The following is a 25,681-nucleotide window of genomic DNA, read 5'->3' on the forward strand; positions in this document are numbered from 1 at the left end:
AAATTAAGGGTTTTAAACCGTTATGTTTCCTCTCAGTGTCTTTCCTAATATAAGTGTATGTCCTAATAACTATAAGTTTCTGATAAAAGTTTTTTCTAATTGATAATAACCCCACGAAATATTAGTTTTTATGTATTGGTGGTATTCCTTTATAGTCAACGATCTCATAAGAATTAATATTCTTTTTATAATACAAATTTTTAAAGAAGCTGATTCTATAAAATGTCCTAAAGATACAAGTGTGGATTCAGGCGATATTTTATAAACAAACGAAACAACCACTCTCCTGTGTTCAAACACACTTTCAGCTTGTAACAGCTCCTTTTTTTTTTTTCAAGTAATATTATGAAGCCAAAAACGGAGCCGTTTCACTTAAGTCTATTCAAGCCAAAACGGGGTCGTTTCATTTAAGGCCATTACCTGATCTTAGCCGTCAGATAAAGACAGATCCAAGGGCTGAGGATTACGAACACAAACATATATAAAGAAGAGCAACAGTGAAAAACGTATAATGTGTTTTTCATTGTCAATCGGGTATTAGGGTTTGAAAGAGGAAAATATTGGGGTTGGTTTTCTGCTAAATCTTTCTAGGTGTAATCTGGTTGATTGTGAGAGAGGGTTGCGTTTCCTTCCAGAGGCTTGTGTTTGTCCTCTATTTTCTTGCAGATTATTGAGAGATTCTTGAGTGATTAGGCCTTGGTTGGGCGTTAGTCTGTTTCGGCAGATTTGTAGTCTTGTCCTTCTTGTAATCGTTGAATATCTTCTTAGTGCTGTGAGTGTCCGTGTTTCGAAGCTCAACGTGGATGTAGTCTATCCAAGATTAGATAGACGAACCACGGTAAAATCGTGCCTTGTGGTGTGTGTGTGATTCTTTGATCTTTAATCTTGTGTTGCGAATTTGTTTGTTAGGCTTAGGTTATAACAGTGGTATCAGAGCTGGAAAGTTCTAAGGGGATTTAGGGTTAGAAATCGTTTGGTCTTCTTGACAAATTCTAAAATTAGGGTTTGTCAGATTTGGGGTTTTTTTTTTCGATTTCAAGAGTCTAGATCTGAACGTAGATATTGCCGAAAAGGCCATATCGACGCGTTACGACACAGACTCGACGGGTCTGTGTTGTAACGCAATTTTCCGACCAGATTTTGGCGGTGGTGGTGGTCGGAATCTGCACTGCGGGTGGTGAGGGTGTTTTTGTTATTTGACAAAATTTTTATATATGGGGTATTTAGTTAAATTAGCAAACCTAGGGGGCTTTTTAGAAATTTTTAAATTTATAAAAAACTAAAATATAAAACTTTGAAGGGCATTCTAGTCTTTTCACTATTATTAAATGAAAATTACTAACATGAACATGACGGAAGGTACCTATTTATCATTTCAAAACCTTTTGGGTGGGTACTAACTGTCTTTTTGAAAAACCTTGGGTATGTGGCCTTAATTTAATTATGACAACCTACCCAATACCCAGTGTTAATAAAGTTGTTGGCGGGTTTTAAATGTAAATGAGAATATTTGAAGAGTGACAACAAAAAAAAAAGAGGTAGTTTAGGGATTCATGTTGTAAAATTTTGTAACTTAAAAACAAGCAATGCCATAAAAATAGAGTAAAAGAAGAATCGATCCCAAAAACAAATACAAAGTAAATAGCTTAATAGATAGAAGATGAACCAAGGCCATCAAAAGTATGTAGAAATTATTTAAAGTAAAATGAAAATGGGGATGGAAAAGGAGAATTATTTATTGTCTCAAAGCAAGACGCTGGTTTGGTTTTGAGAATTAAAAAGTCTATAAGAGAAGCATCTGATCAATAGGTGAACAGTAGAACCCAAGAGCGTTGAAACACTTTATGCACGATAACCGTCGCCGAGGAGGAGGAGATGGTGATTGTCATTGTGATTGTGATTCTGAACTCATATTGCCCAATCACAAAAATCAATTTTTGATTCGATTCAATGACTCCAAAGGAGAACAAAAGAGAAAAATGGGCGCAGTTAGGGCAATGAGAAATAAAATATTTTAATCTAAATGTCAGAGATTTGCTATATACAGTTTTGAAGACTGGATAGTAAGCACATGGAAGAGAATTCAAAATTTAGAGTTTATAATTTGGGTTTAGGGATTGATATTATTTGGGAGAGAACTCAAAATTTAGGTTTTGAAATTTGGGATTAGGGTAAGCAAAATTTCGTTTGCTAAAATGGGATTTTACATTTGATTTTATTTTTTATTTTTTATTTTAGACTTACTTCACGCAGTGGCGGATCCAGGAATTTCACTCGATGGGGGCAAAAAATAAAAAAAATTAAAACCAATCATATTCATACTTTTTTTTTTTTTTCATTATGATGAGCTTCAACAAAAAGTTACAAAATACAAATAAATATCTTAAAAAAAACAGAATTACTTTGTAAAAATAAAAAAAAAAAATTCTATAATTGTCCTCAATGCGTTTTCATATTCTGAAAACGTTGGATAATTATCTCATCATCAGCTGTATCAAATACATCTTTCTCAATATAGGTGACTAAGCAATCATTCATCCATTAATTTCTCATTTGATTGCGTAACTAACTTTATACAAAATTCATTGCAGAAAAAGTCATTTCAACGATTACAATTGCAACTAGTTAAACCAATGCAAGTTTCACAAGTTTATACACCAACGGATACAAAATGTATTTTTTAAACTGAATTAAAATCTTAGCTAAATCACCAATTCTTTCTAACTCAGCAAAATTCATTATAAGAACGTCTGTCAATAACACAAGTCCTAGTATGGTTCTCAAGTACCATCAACTCAAGTGTAGAAAAATCTGTTGGATAAAATTGGGCAAAACAGATCAACTTATGCTTGTCAAAAGTAGAGAATGAAATACTTGGATCTAAACATGTCATACAAAGAAGCAGCTCAGTACTAACCTTAGTGAAATGAGTGTTAAGTTCTTGAAGTTACATATCTATCACTGTATAAAACAATTCAACTTGATAGTAATGCAAATTTTTTATGTGCTCAACTCTTCGTTGTGGCCGCCTTCGAATTGCAAACATATCATCCATATTCAAAATTGAAATATTATGTTTTTGGCAAAATGAAGAAATTTCACTCAACAAAGATTTTCATCCTTCATCTCTTAACAATTGGAACCATTGTTTTGAAGACTTTGACTAGGGTCATAACATTTATAATGTCTTGATATTTTCTCTGCAATGCTTGTGACAACTCATTAGTAATTGCCAATATATTTTTCATCATATGCAAGCTAAATGCAAAATCAAAGGAATAGATTACATCTAATAGATTTAGGGGTGAAATCGAATCAAGTTGAGTATTTGGTAAATCGAACTCAACTCGATCTCTATAGTACCGAGTTCGAGTTCGAGTTCAAGCCTGATCGAACCTAAGAAATCAAGTTCAAACTCGAACTCAGTACTTGAAATTGGAAATCGAGTTCGAATTCAAGTTCGTATAATCAAGTTTTTTCGAACTTGATTTCAAGCTCATCTAACAGGGGTGGATTTGCAAATTTTATAACTTTTAAATTACTATGACCCCCATTACTTTAAAAACTGTCAAGTTAACAATCGAGCTTGGAAATACTCGTGAATATAGGGTCGAGTTTTACTCGATTAACTACTCGAACTCGACTCGACTAATGCGGGGTCGAGTTCAAGCCAACAGCAAGTATAGTTTGAGTGGCTCGCGAGTGGCTCGACTTGATTTTCACCCCTAAATAGATTACATGCTTCATCCCTTCGTTCATGATTTAAACCATTACGTGTACACCTAACAGCTCTTATTCCTTTCATTTTCACTCCCAATAAAATTTTTAAAAACTAATAGATCCCCTTGCATAAAAATAAAAATCACAAAAAATATGTAATAAATATATTAGAATTAAAAACGGGTTTTACAAAAACAAAATCCAAACTTACCATGTACACTGACTATTCCGTTCTCAAAATCTTAAAGATTTATAAGGATAAAATTTAAATAAATATAAATAGAAATAAAAAATCTGAAATTCTTAAAAAATTGAGTGGGGGCCGTGGTCCCACTCGTCATTTATTAAATCCGCCGGGTGAGTGCAAGGTTAACATCAATATTAAACAGGCTTTTACTGTACATAGCATGTTTAGCAATTTGCAGTCGCTCAAAATCGGAGCAATGCTATAGTTAACATATATTTGGACCCTGTTGAATATTGATGTTAACATATATGTGGTCCAGTTGAATATTGATGTTATATGTGGTCCAGTTGAATATTGATGTTAACATATATGTGGTCCAGTTGAATATTGATGCTATTTGTGGTCCAGTTGAATATTGATGTTAACATATATGTGGTCCAGTTGATTTTTGATGTTATATGTGGTCCAGTTGAATATTGATGTTAACATATATGTGGTCCAGTTGAATATTGATGTTATGTGTGGTCCAGTTGAATATTGATGTTAACATATATGTGGTCCAGTTGAATATTAATGTTATATGTGATCCAGTTGAATATTGATGTTAACATATATGGGTCCAGTTGAATATTGATGTTATATGTGGTCCAATTGAATATTGAAGTAATATATGTGGTCCAATTGAAATTGATGTCATATGTGGTCCAAATCAGACTCTGAGAACAGTTTCAAATCGGAGCAATACTATAGTTACCAAAAATATATACTAAATTCATGCATCCAACAAACGTGGCACCATCTCCTTTTTTTAAAAATAAAATTTATAATTAATCAACAATGATGATAGTGCCACGTGTAACAATTCAGTAATTATTTTTAGGTGATTGTATCATTTGTTCATTCAAGAATCAATACCCTTCAACCCTACAGTCGAAGTTTACGGAGAGTGGTTCATCTTTCTAGTTTTCTCTCTTGACTGTTTTACCGTATCCTTCGCCAGGCAGATCTGTTCTTTCTCTTAAAAATTTTCAGTTCTCTATCGATCTAGCTTCTTCATCTTTTAAAGGGCAAATTACAAATCTTCTTTCGGTCTGCAGAGGCTTCCCCCTCTTCTTGCACCTGGTACAGATCGCGAAAGTACTTTCTGCGTTATCTCAACCGCGGTATGTTGATATTATTAATATTCTCAACTTTTTTTGTCTGTCTTTTAGTGCTCTTTCATTTCGTTGTGCTTTGAAACTAATACTTATATTAGGGTGTTTTAATATTTTCAAATTGATACAGGTCCAAATCTTATGGATGTAAATAATATGCTATTAAAATAAGTACCAATGAGATGAATGATTTGATCAATCAAAGCATTTGGTAAACCACTACTTTTGTAAGCACAAATCCTCTAATCTAGAAAACGCTGCCGAAATTTGTCATCTAGAAAAGGCCTCCGAATGATGTCACTGTTAACGTATCATTCTTGTGCTCAACGCTGCGGGTTCATAAGTTAGTCTTCCTTCCCTCAAATTACATGATAGCCTCTTAAAATGGTTTATGGTTATCCCATTATGAGGATTAAAAGCTGGGTCAAATACTGATAGACCTCCCATTAAAAATGTCTATCAATACAAAGGGCATAAGGGGCGTTTGGGGCAGTAAGTCGTTGGGAGTGTGAGGTGCATGTATAATCCAGTTTATCCTTGATTTGGTGAACTCTTTTCTTTGCTATTTTGGGTTGTTTGTGCTGTTTTGTGGTGATTGTTGCAGGGTGTCTCATCAAATACGTGAGGTGTAGCGCATTGTCCAAAGAGATTTTGTCGTAGAGGGAATCAATTTTTGCCATGGGCTGCTTTCGCATGTTAATGGAAGCCAATAACATTCACTGCAAGAAGAAGATATCCGTTTCAGAGATTGTTGTATATTTCTCTGTTTTCTGATGATGGCGCTATAACGCACTCTGCTGCCATAGCATCAATCCGCCCCTGAAATTTTAGAGTTAAAGAGTCACTACATCGCAATTTCTTTGGTGCTGCAAAAGGAAGTAGGAAAACATGGCCACTGACTTTTAAATCTATTTCAGTAATGATCATTTTTGTGTTTTTCATTAATGTGATGTTATGATATTATTAATTCCAAACTCACATATTTCTATCCTGTGATTTTACCTTAAAGTTGAGCTCCACTCTTTTTGCCTTTTTCGTTTTTGTTACTTTATTGTATTATTTATTCCAAATTTTATTTTTATATCAAATATATATTACCGTGACAAGGCTCATTGTATTCTACCTGATAAGTGTGTATAATCCTTTTTTATTTTGTAAAATTTTCTCATTGCATCAAAGTCTCCAAAAAAATGTTCCACTTATATATGAACAAGTGCTCATCTTTAAAGAAGCAAGTTTATGACCATCTAAAACTTATCCTTACTGTGCTTCTCTTTTACTTGTCTATGTGTAGAGTTTGAACATGGTATGAGTTACTGGAAGTTTTGGTGAATTCTTGTTGTTGGAGTTGTTTTCTGCTATTGAACATAATGTCCTGATTGCTTATGCACACATAATGACAATATCTTGGCCTAGGTTGCTTGTTATCCTCTTTTCCTTTGTTTTAGTCTATAATCTTTTGTGCCTTGTTTTTTCTTTAATAGCACAATACTTTAGCCTACCTAAGAACATGTTCATTGTATATAGAAAGTATAATTTGCAATTTAATATTCATTTCATGATTTTTATTTACTAGCAGCTTGCAATTCATTTAGAACTTATGTTGTTATACTAGTACATAACTTGATCTAATTGTGGTCACAGGTTGCTATGGGAAGTATGTATATTTTGTTCTTTTCACACATACATTAGCCACTATTTGGAGAGCACTAGAAGTTCATGCTACACCAAGGTAAGCTCATTTTTTCCTATTTCTTGAGTTCCTCATGATTAAGTAACATATGAAGTTGATTTATTAGTGTAGGTTATTTTTCCTTTTTTTGCATCAATGCATCATACTAATATGTAGTAGTTCTAGCCACAACCAAAAAAATAAAATTAAATTAAAAAAATCTACTATTATCGTTTGAGTGTATATGCCAGGTTCTCTTCTAAAATGAAAAACAAGGTGAAAACGCTTTTATTTTCTTAAAATGAGAAAATTTAATTAGTTGAGCAAATATTTTCAAATGAGATAAGATCAAAATAGTTAAATCTATATGGGTAGGGAACTAGGATGTAAATAGTTTTTTCTGAATTTATATAACATTAAATAGATGGCTTATTCTATTAAGATATAATTTGTATTTCAAAAAATTAAAAGAACTCAAATTACTTTGAGGACTGTAGAAGTAATGTAACACCTTAGACCTGCCAAGAGACAACCACATGCAGGGCTTGAATGTTACTAACCTTAGAATTATAATTCAAAATTCTCCATAATTAAAATGTACTTAATAAAACATCGACCTGCAAAAGTTGTTATTCCAAACCACTTTATCCTTGAAAGAGAACGGTTCAAAAGCATACCATAATAATGTTTTAAGTGCTCAAACCTGGACAATAGTAATATTCAATCCTGAACATTCGTAGTCTAAAACCTTCAATTCAAGTCCATCAATGAAAACATAATAATATAATTGTCTTATTCCAACCATTCCCTCAACTGTAAAGCTTCACAGAAGAACTCAGTCAATCTTGCTATGCCAGAAATCTGCAAAAATAGTGCTGACAATTGGTGAGTTGTTAACTCAATGAGTATAATCATATATATAATGTTTTTAATCCAACAATGAATTAAAGTAACTTCTACAATATTTAATTATGAACAAATTCATTAAATCCAATTACAACATCAAAAATTTTAAAACCTTTAAAAGGAACATGTATATTAGGGGTGGGATGAAAACATAATAAATAGGTGAGAAAGGCACTGAGCAGGAAATTCTAAACTTCTTTCCAAAATTGTACTCCAAAGATAAAATCTTACACTGAGAAAATAAATGGATGTGTGAGGCAGCTTTTTCTGATCTTTTGCCTTAGTTATGCAGGGTGTCAACTAGGCAGAACTTTTTAGTTGCTAATATGGTAAATTCTCCATCTTCTCAGTGGGGTGGGAACCTTAATTTCTATAGAATTTAAATGATAAAGAGACTCAATAGTATACTGATTTTTACAAACTTTTGGAGGGTGTTACTGTTAATGAAATGGAGGAAGATAATATGGTGTGGCTCCTAGAGGTCAAGAATTTTTTTATTTTTCATTTTTTATTTTTTGTAAAATCTAATTTCCGTACTCGATAGAGTCTTCTAGAACCTTTATGTTTGAACCCTCAAGTGCTATTTTGGAAAGCTAGTACCAAGCAAAACTATTTTTTTTGCTTGGACAATAGCTCTTGGAAATATAAACATGGTGCCTCTCATGAAATAATGTTTTTGAAACCATTGGCCATCTTTTTCTTCACTGCCCATTCGCTAGTTGCCTGTGGAGAAGCTGGCAACTGAAATTAATTTGTCCTAGGAAGCACCTCTTTCCTCGTATTTGGCTCTAGTGGAAAATCATGTAGCACCTCTTATAGAAGCTGGTGTTTTGTTGGATTATCTAGTTAATGGCTATTTTTTGGGTTTTATGGCTGCAAAAGAACAAAGAACTTTTCAAGATGTAGATGGAGAAGAGATGTCATCTTTGTGGAATAGTAAAGTTTTGGGCTTCTTTATGGGCATCTATTTTTTCAGAATTTAAGGAAGTGCCATTCTTTATCATTCAAAGATAGGAAGCTTCAATAGTCTAATTAGAAGGGATCTTTTTGATTTCTAGCCTAAGGTATCGTTTGTTTATAGATTTGAGTTCACTTTTCTTTGTATAGTTTCTGGATTTGTATGGGTCTTAGGACAACTTGCCATTTTTTGTTGGTTAGCTTGTCCATTACTTTGTATACTTTTCTTCTTAATACAAAATTTGTCTCTTATCCCCCCAAAAAAAAAAAAAAGTGTGGATGATTTGATGTAAAAGAAATTATTATATATATTTTCCTATTTTTCTTCTTATTACAAAAAAAAAAAAAAAAAAAAAAAAAGAAGCTATAGACTTGCAGTAGCTTTTATCGCCTATTTCAAGCATAATGTGAAAATTTTTACAATTATTTTATGTAAGCTGTTTACCAAACTAAATGACTTGTAATCTTTTTGATGACTCCACTTGATTCAAACCTCCAGTCCATTTGGACTCGGTGGACCTAGAGAATCTCAAGTAAGTATTGTACAAACTCCAATGTCACATCCATTTGGTACAAACTCTCATTAGGGAACAACTTACACGTTAGGAAATAGGGAGCCAAAGGAGGGTGGTAGAAATGATTTTTCGCCTTTATAGTTTGCCCAACCAAATCATAGTTATGACTACCCACAGAAATCTAGAAACTAAAGGTTTTCTTGATGGCATCAATTATTCATATTATTTTGAGTGACACTGGGAAGTTTGAATTGTTAAACTTAAGTTGTTTGGCTGTAGCCAGAAACATTGGCAAAATGTCTAATAATAGCAAGAACATCTAGGCTATCACTTATCACTCTTTGAGATGAGATAAGCTTAATTGAAAATGCCTTCTTACTTGTTTTAGGGATAGGTATTAAATAGTCTCTTAGTATTAAACAAAGCTTTTAGTTTCACTAATCATATTATGAGATTTGGTGAGCTTATGTTAAGGTGTGAGATGTGAGTCGTGGGGTAGTGCAGCTAGGTAATTAATGGGTTAAAAGTTGGCATCAATTGAGAGGCAAAAATATGTTGTATTGAGAGCTTATGTGATGCCTTTCATAATGCGCTAGAGATAGAAATTTACATTTACTTTCCTAACTGATGCAGGAGCATCCAAGTTTAATTAGGATTTCAGTCAAATTAGGATAGAGTTTTGGATTTCAGTTAAATTAGGAAAAGGTTTCAGTTTTTTATCAGTTTTCCTTCTTTACTTAGGATTCCTATTTTAATAAAATATTAGGAATAGTTTTCAGTCTAGAATCAGGGTTAAACAAGTATAAATAGGACAATAGTAGTCAGTTATTTTATCTTTTCTTTAATTCAGAATTTTAATTCAAAGGTCTTCTTTAGACCTAGTTATTTTGTATTGCCTAATTGTTGAGAATAATCACCCCACAACTCTTCCGCTACATTACTAACCCTAGGATACCTTTGACACATTTAGGAATACTTGTCAAACTGGTAGTCATTCAATCTATAACTTCCCAAGGTTCAAGTCACAACCCTTAACCCCTGAGCTCGTACCAAGAGCGGAAAATCCTTTTCTAGTTCTCATCCTAGCAACTCCCACATTGGACTAATTATACAAGATGTCGTTTTCTGTTGTAATGGTAGGAATATGATTATATTGAAACTTGCTAAATGTCCTTATAAGGTGCTCAAATATTAATCATCTGCTCAAGCATATGACGAACACACGCTTAATATCTTTGTTTCAACACTTATAAAATCTCAAATATCTTTGTTTCAACACCCATAAACCTGTTGTTGATGCTACTTGTTATCATTTAAAATATTGATCCTTTTACTTGGTCATATGTTTGCATCACCTTCATAAAATGTATACCTATTCACCTATACCTTCTTACCTTTCTCATAGACTTTAACTGTATAAATTGTTATTTTAAACGTCTATAGACTTGACTTATAGCTCATTTGGTATTGAAGAATTTTTGTAGCTATACTAAGCAATGTCGATCCTCTAATGCTTTCTTTTTGGTTGCAGGATTATAATTCATGCTCTAGTTCGTGCTATCAAAGCAATGTCAGGTGAATGCTGTGGAGTTTTCATGTTAGATTTTAATCATTCAATTGTGACTGCTTTGATAACATCTTTCTAGTTTTGTAACAAATCAGAGGTCAAGTTTTTTCAGTTGAGGAATTGATGTAAAACACTCAGGTAAGGATACATCATTAATTTAGTAATTTATTTTATTTATCTTAGAGTTTGAATTGTCAAGGTTGTTTGGTATATTGATTAGGTTTTTATTGCATTAGGGTTTCCCCTCTACATATAGAATGCCTTTAGTTGTTTTCATTTTGGATTGTGATGATGATTTATTGATTTCAAGGAATTGTTTTTCCTTCCCATCTTCTTATTTTTCTATTTTCAACCTATATCTTCTATATTTTTCTCCTACCCCCGCCAAGCTATAGTACTCTGTGGTATAGAGAGGTTTGAATAATACTATTATAAAGTGTATGTACAAAATCTTGTATACAAAGTGACGTGTCGTTTTATGATTGGGAGAGTGAAAATGTAAAGTCAACTCATTAAATGAAGGTAATGATGTGTCAATTCATAAGTAATTCCACATCACTTTGTATACGTGACTTTGTATACAAACTTTGTAAGAGTAGTATTACTTGGTATCTTTAGAGACTGTGTATAGGCCTTCAACCCCCAAAAAAAATTCAAAAGAATTAGAAAGGACATTAGCACCATAGAACTCCCAAAGCAAAGCCCTAAAATAGTGAACTTTTTCTAGGTGAGAGTTTTAGATTAATCTTCTTATAGGACTAACCTGTTTAGCTTTTTCTCTTTAACATAGTTTTAGCTTGATCAATGAAATTAGAATACTAATAAAACCTTAACGAACATATATGTAGTAACAAGTTATGGAATATCCATGTAAGAAGTCAAACAATACACAACCCTATCACATCTGAATAAATACTAACTCTCTAAATTTCTAGGCAAAACACTAGACAAGAGAAATTAGGGAAGAGCCAATGAGAAAGAATACATCTATCCACGCGAGAAATATTTGAAGCAACCAATTCAAAACACACAATAGAATAAAACAAGTATATAATCAATGTGTATTGTACAAAGTTATTAGGACTCAAAAAGAAACTAGAGATAACATTAAATCCCTTTGACAGGATAGAGCCTAAGTATTGTGGTAAAGTCATTCTAGACCTTAAAAAAGGAAAATGTAGACAGTTTGAGACTATGGATCCTAGTTTGACACCAAGAAATGAAACCGTTTTAGAATTTCTAAAAATAGAAATAGTTTCCAGAAATTCACACGAACCAAACATAGCTTAAATTTTAGCTTAAATTTATATCAAGTGATTGAGTTTGATATCAGTTGTACCAAACCCTTTTTATAAAAAAATCATTTGGAAAGATAGGGAGCTGAAAGTCCAATGGTAGCATAGCTCAACTTTATGGCTATTGATATCAAGTTTATGTCAGTTGTATTGTACCCTTTGTAAACAAATTTCCAAAAATATGGATCTCAACTACGCCAATGTTTGTAAATGTTTACGCTTTCCCAAAACGTTGCAAATTCAGAAGAGAATGCTTTTAGAAAACAAAGAAGTGGTACATTCAGGTCGTAAACCAAAATCACAATAGAAATGAATCGAAATCATAATAGTAGTAAATATAGATGTGGAAATCTAACTGAGAATTAAGCTACAAGAAATAGAAAATGTGAAGGATTATTACCTGATGCATATAGGATTATTTGCATGTCAATGATATCGTGCATAAACAATTGTCGCCGTGATAAACTCAATGACACAGACAATGAACCTGCATATGTTAGGTAAACAGCTGTCCCTTCTCAGCCAGGTAACATTTTCCATTTGACATTTCCAAACAATTTCGGCAATGCTTATAATTAGGTTTATGATAGCTACAACCATAGCAGCTAGTTCCAAACGCAATTTGTTCTGAGAGAAGAACTGAGATATAACATCCAAGATGATAGGTGTGATAAGAAGACTCCATTTCAAGCAAACCTATACGGGAAAAGAAAAATTATTCACAGTAAAATAGTAAATAATTACACTATTAAGAAAATGAAACTTAGCTTGGTAACGAACCCAAAATTTAGAACTTAGATGGTTTGCCTTCACTGTGTTGTCGCTAGTCATCTGAGCAGTGTTACCATCCTGAACATTGGATCCAATATCCAGCACTTGGTGAAAAGTGTTACCATCCTGAACAGTGGATTCAATAGCCAACACTTGCTTGTCCATAGACATTTCAATTCAAAGCTGATTCACAAGATTATTGAGTGCCTACTTCATGAACAAATCATTTTTATTATACAAGTAATGAACCATGATATAACTAAGATATTAAGGTTTTTTGAACTATTTTAACTTGAAAATTAAATAATTGGCATCTCTTTTGCAATTACCTATGGTTAGATGCTGACAGATTAGAAGTAATTATAATATAAACTAATTGGCATACCACTTATAGTTTAGTTGATGCTACTAAAATAGAAGTAATTATAGTTGCATGAGTATCAAATATTATGTTGGGTTAAATACTTGCAAAATTTTCTCTTCTTACTCTTCTACTTTTCTCTCAACATTTGTAGAAGCTACAATAGAAAATAGATTTGTAATTATAGGTGGGTTTGCAGCTGAGTTTGTGGCTGAATTTGTGAGTGATTTGGTGGTGGTTGTTTTGTGGCGGTGGGGGTGACTTTGGGGTTTAGAGGGATTGCGATGGTGGTAGTGCTGACTTTGTTTGGAATATGAAATGATTAATGTGGATGAGATAAATGTAAGATTAACTTATACATGTTTGGCATAAATAGTTTTCATTGAATATGTAACCTTTTAATTTCTTAAATTTTTATTCTGTTACTGTTTGTTTATGGGCAATTTGTCTAGTTTTTTAAATTTTTTATAGTATTGAAGAATTTAAATTGTATTTCACTATTAGTTAAATTTAAGTGTTCAATTTCTAATTTTTAGCCAAATGATTGAGGCCTTGAATTTTATGGATAAATTTGAACATTGAAGGTCCAAACAGTAAGGTGAGATACATTTATTCATATTTAAGTAAAGTAATTTACCTTAATTTTGTAATTCTTCAATACAAAAATGCCCTTATTTTTGTTACGTAATTGTTCACAACCAGTTTCATGAATACAATCAAACTCACAATTGATAGTTTGTGTGAATTTAAAGTTACTAAAATTACTAATTACCTTGAGCGAAGAACAAAAAGTTACTAATTACCTTAAGCTGAGGAGAGCGAGTTTATTCTGATCACCAGAAAACCCTTTTGAGGAGAGCTTGTAAGTAGATTTGAGTTTCCTCAGAATGGAGTTGAGCTTCTTGCCTTTTGTGCCCTAGAGAGAGTGAGGAGCCCGAGATGGATCAGCAGGCTGGGTGGAGTTAAGGAGTACCAGGCGATTCCCGATCTTGGCGGAAATGTACAATGAAGAAGAAGGTGATGTTTTATTTTTATGGCCCGTTGTAAGTTAAAAGAAGGGTATTCTTGTTTATAAATCATATCATTATGTTATAATTGAAGAATGTAATACTCCATTTCATGATTATGTTACAAGTAAACAATGTGATTATATCCAGTAAGGAATTCCCATGTTCATCCCTTCCTCCGTACAATCCAGATAATAAACGCTGCCTGGGGCTAGGGTTACGGAATGTTTGTATACTACAAGAAGCAGCAAAACGCACCGTATCAATCAACCTTCTAATCTTAACAAAAAGTACACCCCGGTATACCAACTTCTAAAACTGAATAAATAAGACCCTAACATAACATTCATTTATTCTAACGTTTCCCCTGAAACCAAACTTCTATTTCTACTTACCCATTTTGATTCCTAGTATTCCCCGCCGTATGTTAAACTGATACCAACTTAAACATAAAATTACAAATTTAAAAACATAATATAAATCATCTTCATCCCACAATATGGTGTTAGTGGAGTCTCTTGATTCTGCACTTCTCGGATTAGTTAATTGCACAAGAAAAAGATCATCATCCATATCTTCATCTACAATTAACAACTATAAATATTAACAAATGAAAATAGTAAAACAGAAGGCAAAACATGAAATGCTGGTCAGCTTGACTAGACATCAAATTTTTACTCCAAATTCATACAAGAAGCTACAACTACATTTTTATTGGTGATTCATAACATACGTCTCCCACAAGAAGAAATCGTTGACAGACGTAAACCAGAAATTGAACCAATGGAGAAAATAACTTAATCAAAGCAATGTCAACTGGAAGCGTATAGAAATAATATCCTTTAATAAGGACATAAGCTCAACATAAAATGCACCACGGGTAGCCAAACAGCAGGTGAATAATGTAAAATATATGTACATATATTATTTTCAGATTTTAATCTAAATTAAATGAGTAATGTTGTTTAATTCCGTTATTAACTGATCTCTTCCTCTTTAGCCTCACCCTTAAAGAAGATGGGTGAAGACTATGTCTTTTTTAAGCTTTCACTATTTGAAATAAGATTTTCATTAATGAAAATAGTAGATAGACAAATTGTGACCATCGATTAGGCACTCTAAGATTATCTAATATCATTAACACACAAAAAGCTAACAACCTGCTGGCTATTTCAGTATTTTGAACTTTCCTTGATAAAAAAATATAACTAATAAACTTTGTGACCACATGTTTGGTACTTTTAAATTGTTTAATATCATTTACACACATAAACACACACGCGCCAAAAAAAAAAAAAAAAAAAAAATAGAACTAATTTTCCATTAATTAAAAGAGCAATACTAAACATACAACATTTCTCATACAATCTGACGTGGCAAAAAATGATTAGGTAAAAGTTTATTTTTAATTTAAAATCAGTCAATTATACTTTACCACATCAAATTGTGTGAGAAATGTTGTATAAAAATATTGTATGTGTAATACTGCATGTGATTTTGATTTCGAAAGCTGGTTGAGAGATAGTTCGACCCAGGGTCAAGCTCAATCCAGGATCAGCTAGATTCAAAGTGAACTCGACCAAGATGAAGCTCGCCACAACGATCAACCCAAACAACTTTTCAACGAAATCAAAGATAAACTCCAATCTCAGATATTTTGAAAGGGATAAGATCAACACTACTAGTAGCACAATCTTAGCACACGATCACGACGATCACAGGATTGCAAACCCACTCTAATTGCAATCCCGAACTTATCTCTCCCCATTAATTTCAAACTTGTATATAAACCACTTAAAACAATAAGAGAGGGCTTAACAAATTATTCTAGGTAGTTTTATTGTTCTTGTAATCATTCAAACGCAATAAAATAACAATGGACGTATGCTCAAGTTTTAATTTGCCGAATCACTTTAAAAATCTGGTGTTTTTTACATTCTTACGTATATTGTTCATTCCATTGCTAGTTTATCATTAAATCACGCACACATCAGTTCTGATTCCATCAAGGTCAATCGGTTCTCTTAGGTTGGTGTGAATTTCGTATCAACATTTTGGCACTAAAAAAAAGGCCTTTGCCTACTTCTCTTATTCTTGGCAAAAAATAAGCAATTTCAGTGAACAACCGGTCACCTGAAATTCTCGATGGCCGTACAAGATCCAAAGCAACCACCAGAAACCACGACAATGTGGAAGCCACCCGCCAAGAGGTGAATCAGACCATTGCTCCAGGTTGACTGACAGTACCATTAGTGCAACAGGTAGCAAATTAGCTGGGGGCAGAGATTTCTAATCCCGAGAATGGCCAGCTAATGGAGATGTTAAGTACGCTGGTTATACAGGTAGTGCAACAGAATGTGGCTGAGTTAAGAAACGAGCAGTAGGCCAACCAGAACCTCGATCAATCACGTTTCACAAAGGTTACACTCACAAGGCAGAATAACTCTGCCACCAACCAATCTGGTTCGTCGACAACAAAGAGCGACCGTCACCCCCAACATCGCAGGGTACCTTTTATCACAAGCGTGAATCCCAAGGGCAAGTTAACCCCGGAAGCCGACTAGACAAGCAACCCACGAGAGAAAATGAGGACAATGGTTGCCAAAGGGATTCTTGTCCTAATCGACAAAATGTCTAACACCAGCATGCCAGTTTTAACCCACGTCAAAGATGAGCTTAAACCTCATAAGCCATAGAGGTCAGCCATGCACGCCAATCTAGCAACAATTGATGTTTCAGTTTTAACCAACGTCATGAGCAACACACCAAGGAGCATGACAGCACCTACCATCCCAGCCATCATGACTCCACCTCACACACTAGTGTGCATGACAAAGTAGGCTCATAAGCGACTGATCTCCAGACTCATCTGCTTGTGGTAAGGTTGAACAAAGCTCGCAATCAGAATTCTCCTCATAATGAGGATTTAGATCGGGTGCAAAGAATACTCGATGATCTAAGAGCCCGCCAAAACAATTTAAGGAAGAGATAGTAAGCTCTCCATTTACAAAAGAAATCTGCCAGGCACTGCTTCCCTAGGGATTCAAGACACCCAAAAACAAGTTTGACAAAAAAGGAGATCCTAGATACCACCTCGATACTTTCAATGACCTGATGGAATTACATTGGGTCTCTAACTTGGTGACGTGTTGGTGGTAGGAGATGCCAAGAGGTGGTATAAAAGGCTGAAGGCAAACTCAATCCAGTCATGGCAAAAGTTCTCCTCGCTCTATCTCCAACAATTCCAAGCGAGGAGACAGTTCGCCATGTCGCTCAGTTATCTGAGTAACATTCATCAAAGGAAAGATAAAACTCTGACCTCGTATTTAGTGAGGCTCTAGAACGAGCAGTCCAAAGTTGTGGACGCTCCCAAAGAATCAATTTGGACCTTATTGATCATTGGGATAAGGCTACAAACGGAGTTATGGAAAGAACTCCAAAGTGAAGACTACATCAGTTTGGCTAAATTCTATCAAATGGCGGCCAAACATCAGAATGTTGAGAGCTCACTAGCAGCCTTAGCCGATAGTTCCTCAAGAAGAGCCCCCGACCAATAGCAAGACAGCCCGTCAAAGAAAAGGAGAGGCCAAGACCGAGGTGACAGGAATCAAAACAGGTACCAAAAAAGGCAACTTATAAGTCCTTATTGGGAGAGATAGTCTTTTTCTCGGTATGCGAAGTATACTCCCCTGATACAAGATATGGCTCACATCTATAAAGTCTCCCGCGAGGTTAGAGACTGTAAGAAGTATTGTAGGTTCCACAAAGATATCGAGCATAATACAAATGAGTGCCGAGCTTTGAAAGATACCATTGAAGATTTGATCAAGAAAGGGCATCTAAAGGAGTATGTAAGAGAGAATCAAGCTCGCAACAATCCGAGCAAACAAAACAATCAGATCCAACAAGTCTAGTCGGACAACGATATATTGGTGGGTATGATCTATCGGGGACCCAACATTGCAAGAAGCTCTAGGCCATATCCAGCCAGTAGTTCGCCATTACAGCAGATTCCAGCCACCTTCCGATGGTGGTGGCCGAAATCTAGCAAATGAGGGTGGGTGGAGGTGTTTTTGTCAATTTATAAACTTTTATTATTGGAGGTGTTTAGTTAAATTAACAAATCTTGTGGGTTAAAAATAATCTAAATATTTTCAGAAAATGCTATTAAAAAATGTACAAAAAACTTCTCAGAATACTACTTAACTTTTTTCTAAAAAACTATTCTAAAAACTCCCAAAATAGTGAACCAAACAGAGAATATTCTAGTATTTACGGTATGAAACTCTTGTCTTTGATAATATTATATATTAACTGATAGCGTGATATGATGGTACTAATTGTCTCTTTACATTACAAGAATGCCTTTCAGTTTTACATTTGGTAATTTAATAATTTGAGTGCAAGAAGTAACACTATAGATGATAGATCAACACCAAATTTGCTATTTTTCTCAAGCTCGAATACCATAAAACTGAGAGCGAATTAACACAAACAGAAGTCAAAACACAATAATGAAAATAGTTTCCAATGGGGCAAAAATAAGAAATAAACACTTTATTATAATTATTTTATCAAATTTTGCATACAAGAGACTGCACTTTAAGGTTTATAGTCAAGGGACAAGTGGTTTCTCAAGGGCTGAAACCATAAAACTTTCAAAGAAATACAGCAAATACATTGACAACAGCTAAACTGATGCTGCAGAGGGATGAATTCACAAATCCGTTTATTCTGAGAATACCCGAAAGTAAGAAGAACAAAGACTCGATCGTTGATTCAACATATGTTCGCAGATGAACTTTACAGCATTGCGCAATCTTCGCACGACTCATCTTGATATCTTCATAGTTTGATGTGGTCATAGGAGAATGAGTAGCTTCCACCAGAACATTTTCTATGGTTATCTAATTACGTTTGGATGTTTTCTTTATAAAATTCTGTGATTTGTGTCTCTGCAAAGTAACCAAAGCTCTTGCCTCTTCTTGAATATATAACCACTGTAAAAAAACTAATTTCCACTCTTAAATTAGGCCTTTCATTTAGAGTTCTTACGGCGTCATGAACTATATGAGAGGTAGGAAAACTTTCTGCAGAAATATGTTTCATCGAAATTCAGAGACAACGGATACATCCTTGCAACTGTCAGTAGAATCCAGAAGATGCAACCAACGATCAATTTTTCACTTGAAACTTCGCTGCGAATCGGAAATCTAAACAATGACCATAATGTGTAACAATCTTCATCACTAGTAAATCTACACAATGAGTCTTGGGAATGAGAGCCTTTTTGGTTTACTGACCTTATTGCAACAAATCATCTATCTATTTATACTTAGTACCTTTCAAACTGTCAAGAGGTCCCTTTCCCTTACCACGGATAGATAAATTGAATCTTTATGAACCAGATATAGTGTCTAATTCAGCGTTAAGCTCTGCAACAGCAATGTTAATCGGTTGCCATCCTGTTTGATTATGAACAATCCATTTCTTTATGGTAATTACCATGTTCAATATCTGAAGTATGTCACCCAATGTAAACTCTTTCAAGCACATTTTCTTCAAAATAGTACCGGCTTCATACCTATAAACAAAAAATGCAAAAGCACACATACCAGAATAAAAAATAGTCCAATTACAAATCCTATAAACTAAATAAATAAGGCTAAAAAGGCAAAGGAAAATTACCTGCATTCAGAAGCCATTACTGCAGATTGCCCTCCGGGAGATACCATAAACTTTTTAATTCTTTCCCAAGTCATTTCCGAGATTCGCATAGGATTACCGGCAATAGGATTCACACATTTCCAGAGTTTCTCATTCTTACCAACATACAAGTTCATAGCTCCAATGTTCTGCTTCACTACCATCTGCTGATCAACAGCATTTTCCAAGGCCTTTTTAATGTCAATATTCCTATGCTTCGGATCCCCATATCGAATGCAGTCGACTATGTTACCTTCAGTCGGCATTATCTTTTCTGTTTTCAAGGAGTTCAATGCTAGTAACACCACACCTATAAGGCTTTGGACATAATCAGAAGGTTTTGGACACCCTGGCGTCCCCCATATGACACTACTAGGAATGTTAATCGAGTTCATTGGTGAAGAAAACGACAGCTTCCTATGCTCTATATGTCCATTTTGTGACTTACTTAAAGATGCAGGCTTCGGATTCATGCTAATAGGATCAAATTTGGTGTCTCCACTACCTTTTTGGACAGAACTAGGAGGTTGATTAGGGAGATTGTTTGGCCTTAAAGGCTGTGGTGGATAATGATTTCTGTAACCATTCTGGACAAGATTGAAAGGAGCAAATCCGTCCGGGGGAGGCCCCATCAGGGAACTCTTCGGATTATTATTAGTACCAGGGTGGTGATAATTTACAGGTTTCTGATCTTCCAGGATCTCAACTAGTGCACTATTTCTAAATTTCTCATCAGGATTTCCCAATTGGGGAACTTTTAAATGAACAAAAGGCATAGCATTAGGGACTGAAATTTTGTTACCAATTTTATCTGTTAATGGAGGGCCTCCAGTCACAAGACTTGTCCAGAGCCAAATGCTCTTCGCCGCTGCGAGAAGAGGAGCAGAGGCTTTCTGAGGCTGAGCAAGAAGAATGTTGTATCTTCTCATCCTTAATTGATGGAGAGCATTGGAGAAGTCTCTATCTCCAGAAATTAACATTATATTTGCAGGTGCAGGATTGTCCACTGCCCAGAACAACAGGTCCACAAGAATTTTTTTGTCACTTGCATCCTTAATACCTGCTCAATAACCAAAACAACCCATAAATATTCATTGAATATCATGAAAATCTGCAACCCAGAAAAAATAATTGCTCAAAATAAAATAGAAATTAGGTACTATATCAGATTCATGGACAAACTAGGAATTGATTTTAGGGGAGGCAGGTTAGGTCGCTTAATATAATTCAAGGAAAATTAAGTGAGTGAAATCAAATCTAGAAATGTTAATACAAATACAACCTGGTCAAAACAGAAAACTAAGCTAAATTTATAACTTCGATTTCGTGAGTGTCGCTCCTTAACAAGTCTGTCCTTTCTCATCCAATTGTCTAGAGGTATAAGATTCTAAACCTCACCTTCACTTCATCCACTGAGCAATATATCTAGAAGGTAAGTATCACAATGAACGACGATGATAACCAAACGTTAAAAGCAAGAAAAGTAGGGATAAAAGATGGTAAATATGGTGAAAGAAGTACCAGCAGGGACTTGGTTGAGGGAGATGCCAGTGCTGGAGAGGGCATGCTGCACAGATTGAGGGATCCGATTGGTGTCACCATAGGCAGAAATGGACAAAGGTCCACAGTAATTCAACTTAGCAATGGCAGAACTAATATTCTGAGCAATTGCATGAGGGTCACACCCTTTTGGCACCTGACAATTCTCTACATCCCACCACACTGAAGTCTTCGCCTTCACATATTGCATCTCTGCAACTCCTCCTCCAACTCCCATGGCTGAAATTTCCACCTCCTCTCTCTCTCTCTTTCAACAGCTGTTTTATAAATATGCAAAACTTGAGGCTTTGGGAGATGAGTTCAAGAAGGAAAGAACAAAGAATGAAACAATAATGTTTACCTCTTTCTATAGAGAGATATAAATAGAGAGGTTTATTGTATGTATATGTTTTTGGTGCTTTGCTTGTGGTGTGGGTTAAGACTAGGTCAAGTCTTCTTGGTTTCCATGCAAGCAACACTTTTGATTCTTTGCATTTTAGTCCTTGTTGGACCAGTCGGTTCAAAGACTCTAGCTAGAAAGGTTCCAGGAGCTGGGTGGCTAAAGCCTTCATAGTTCTTTCGTTAAGAATACTAGGAAACTTCCCTGGTCTTAAAATATATTAGTCACAAATACTGGTAACGAAAATTAAAATGACAATAATACCCTTAAACATAAATTCATAGTCATAGATTTATTTCAATCTAACGGATATAAAGGGAAGTTGGAAGCGATTTGTCAAATCGTTTTTAAAATGTTAAAAAAATGTATACATTTAACATTTAATACCTATGCACAAAATGTCGGTTATGCCCATTAACAGTATATTTCTCTTCGATCAGTTCGATGTATGTAACATTGGAGGGGGTATATCCCAGTATTTTAAACCGTTGGACTTGGAACGAGATGACCTAAATCCTTAGGGGGGGTTTAAATAGTTAGGTCGTCTGTTAGGTTGACCTTGACTTGTGATTTGTGAGGTGAGGATTTCACATAAAACATTAATGGTGGAGGGGGAGAAAATCTTGCAAAGATTGATGTCACAACACTAGTGGGTTCTTTAGACACTAATTAGTGGACCAACATTGACCAAGAAAATTATTTAGTATATGCTTTTAAATAATTTCACACGCATAATAGGAGAAATTCTATGAATTTTAAACATCCAATGAAGGAGCTTATGTATGTCACACATACTGATGTGGCGGTTCCTTATTGGTTGAATGGTTGTTGGATCCTGAAATCCTTTTATCACGTTTTATCTCAAAGTCAGTAACATAAATTTTGTCTATTAAGAGTAGAAAAACTTTTTTGACTTCATGTTGTTATCAAATCATATGAGTCTTTTTTATTGTGTATATGTTATGTTATTTATTTTTTTTATTTTTTTTCTGTTTATTCCATCAACTAATCCATAGTTTTTAAATATATGGCTATATGTATGCATTCATTCATTATATTAGACTAAAATAATATTTTTATAACCTAGATAAAATTATAATAGAATATTCTGATTAGAGAATTATTATTATGAACATTCTGATTTTTTAAAATCCAAATATCCATTTTTTATGCCAAACATTATGAGAAAAAATTTGCTACTTATCTCTCATAAGAATTGTTAAAAAAAAAATTGTGTGTTTTTGTCATCAATGATATAAATCTTGAATTTAAAAAACAAAAATATCAACACGACAATATGTAGGGAGATTTATTCATAAATTTATACCAATAAATAAGTTTTTATTTAGTTACTTTAGTTAAATAGATATTAATTTATACAAAAGAACTCAATCGTTTGGCATTTACATAAATGAAGTTACTATAAACTTAATTTTGTCAACTAGCTAGCATCTTTCTTCCAAGAAATTACATTCCAATTTGCATAACAATTGTCACCAAGTAATACACTTGATTAGATCATCTTATATTATATATTATATATAATCAAAACAAGATATATACTACTAAAAGGAAAAACTATATATTAAAGAATATATAATAAAGTTAATTAACGACCTTGGTATGGACGCCAAGATTAGTTTAATTTAATGATAATTAATTAATTAATTCTCGTGTCTGTCATGATCCATCTTAGTTTATAAACTATTCTGCACGTCACAACTACGAGTTGTTCAAAATCCACTAAATTCTAAATTCCAAAAGGAGTCAACTATGGGTCAATTACATATTAGTTTTGTGTTGTGTGAATGGAGGAAAAACTTGGTAGAAATTTTGAAATTCAACTTAATTATTATTAAACTCTAGAATATTACTTTGAAGTTTCACACTCATTCACTAATAATCTTACAATCTTTTANTATTAGACTAAAATAATATTTTTATAACCTAGATAAAATTATAATAGAATATTCTGATTAGAGAATTATTATTATGAACATTCTGATTTTTTAAAATCCAAATATCCATTTTTTATGCCAAACATTATGAGAAAAAATTTGCTACTTATCTCTCATAAGAATTGTTAAAAAAAAAAAAAAAAAAATTGTGTGTTTTTGTCATCAATGATATAAATCTTGAATTTAAAAAACAAAAATATCAACACGACAATATGTAGGGAGATTTATTCATAAATTTATACCAATAAATAAGTTTTTATTTAGTTACTTTAGTTAAATAGATATTAATTTATACAAAAGAACTCAATCGTTTGGCATTTACATAAATGAAGTTACTATAAACTTAATTTTGTCAACTAGCTAGCATCTTTCTTCCAAGAAATTACATTCGAATTTGCATAACAATTGTCACCAAGTAATACACTTGATTAAATCATCTTATGTTATATATTATATATAATCAAAACAAGATATATACTACTAAAAGGAAAAACTATATATTAAAGAATATATAATAAAGTTAATTAACGACCTTGGTATGGACGCCAAGATTAGTTTAATTTAATGATAATTAATTAATTAATTCTCGTGTCTGTCATGATCCATCTTAGTTTATAAACTATTCTGCACGTCACAACTACGAGTTGTTCAAAATCCACTAAATTCTAAATTCCAAAAGGAGTCAACTATGGGTCAATTACATATTAGTTTTGTGTTGTGTGAATGGAGGAAAAACTTGGTAGAAATTTTGAAATTCAACTTAATTATTATTAAACTCTAGAATATTACTTTGAAGTTTCACACTCATTCACTAATAATCTTACAATCTTTTACGCAATGTTTTAATAACCAATCCGAAGTAAAACGCAGCAAAGTGGTCAGGTCCTAGGTTGATCAATTGAACCAGTTTGACCAACAGATCAAATTGGTGTCTAAGGGTTTGAAATTCAACAGAAATACCTCTAAAAATTACATATAAGTCTATATAGGTTTGAAATCTTGTAAAAACACCCCGAACACCACCATTGATGTCAACAACCCAAGCCAAATAGGGCATGTTTCTCATGACAACAACATTCCCCATCACCACAAAAACACTCCCTTCAGCTTCCTAACCAAAACCCATCTCACCCTCCCCTTGTTCACTCTGCCAGTTGGCAACAGGTCACTGTTTTGGCATATTGATTTTTGCCTTTCTCGATCGGTTCACTCAGCGAAAATCAATCCCTTTACCAGCTTTGGACTCACCGGCACTTCCTCTCTAAAAGCCCCAACATAATTGTCGTATGCTCGCTGATAGTCATCCATAATTTTGGGGTTTAGGGTGAATAGTTGAAAGTGATAACCCGCTCGACAAAGGCCCCAAGCCCCAATTCAAACGGTCGAGTATTAAAACACTTCTTTTATGTATATTATACATGTGGGTTTATTTCGTTTTTCTTTAGTAAATCATTAAGTATTAAATTCATCAACTTTGTTTAGAAAACATCCCTTTTATAATTATAAAAAAATACCCCTAAAGAATATAAAAAAAAATTATTAAAATATCAAACAACCCCTTGCCAAAAAAAAAAAAAAAAATCATCATATCTATTCAGTGTAAGATATATGAAATAGACTATATTAAATTACCGTATCTTTTTGTATAGTGTAAGATGTATGAACTAATTTACGTTAAATTATCATATTGATATAAATTCTTGTACATTGATATGTACATAATTGAATAGTATATTATACCTGGTTGATATAAATTCTTATACATGATAAATAATTTTATGAATAATGTATCATACCTGTTTGACTATAAATTTAAATTTATTTTTTTTTCAAAATATTAAATGAGAGGTGGGCCATTTTGATGAAGTTTTCCTTCTCTTACATGTGATTTTGTTTGGACGAAATTTAAGTCAATCATCAATAAAATAGACTAATATTCTGATATTATATGAGTTATTTTATAAAG

The 25,681-nt window shown here is 33.5% G+C and overlaps 1 protein-coding gene and 1 long non-coding RNA gene across 5 annotated transcripts in view; one reads left to right on the forward strand and one right to left on the reverse strand.

Annotated features, from left to right (window-relative positions):
* Nucleotides 1–21,761, reverse strand: part of LOC116113255 — a 30,080-nt gene extending 8,319 nt beyond the window's left edge. The window contains exons 1-3 of one of the 2 annotated variants that reach the window (XM_031399397.1): nucleotides 21,340–21,761; nucleotides 19,801–20,878; nucleotides 19,561–19,696 (exon numbers count right to left, since the gene is read on the reverse strand). In XM_031399397.1, coding sequence (XP_031255257.1) covers nucleotides 19,561–19,696; nucleotides 19,801–20,878; nucleotides 21,340–21,595 — 1,470 coding nt within the window. In that variant the 5' untranslated portion in view covers nucleotides 21,596–21,761. Of the gene's footprint in view, nucleotides 1–18,636; nucleotides 19,697–19,800; nucleotides 20,879–21,339 lie in introns of those variants that run through there. The other variant, XM_031399396.1, reaches the window with a different exon arrangement.
* LOC116113258 lies at nucleotides 4,837–14,234 on the forward strand. 3 transcript variants are annotated; one of them, XR_004125387.1, is made up of 5 exons: nucleotides 4,837–5,070; nucleotides 6,706–6,793; nucleotides 10,643–10,686; nucleotides 10,774–10,816; nucleotides 13,293–13,516. It is a non-coding gene; the product is annotated as an uncharacterized LOC116113258 (long non-coding RNA). The 3 variants fall into 3 exon arrangements; XR_004125386.1 differs by lacking the exon at nucleotides 4,837–5,070 and adding an exon at nucleotides 5,554–5,939; XR_004125388.1 differs by lacking the exons at nucleotides 4,837–5,070; nucleotides 13,293–13,516 and adding exons at nucleotides 5,554–5,939; nucleotides 13,946–14,234 and having other exon boundaries at nucleotides 10,643–10,816.
* Nucleotides 21,762–25,681: the final 3,920 nt, after the last annotated feature.

Source organism: Pistacia vera, unplaced genomic scaffold, assembly GCF_008641045.1.
Source record: "Pistacia vera cultivar Batoury unplaced genomic scaffold, PisVer_v2 Contig676, whole genome shotgun sequence".
In the NCBI taxonomy this organism is placed as follows: domain Eukaryota; kingdom Viridiplantae; phylum Streptophyta; class Magnoliopsida; order Sapindales; family Anacardiaceae; genus Pistacia; species Pistacia vera.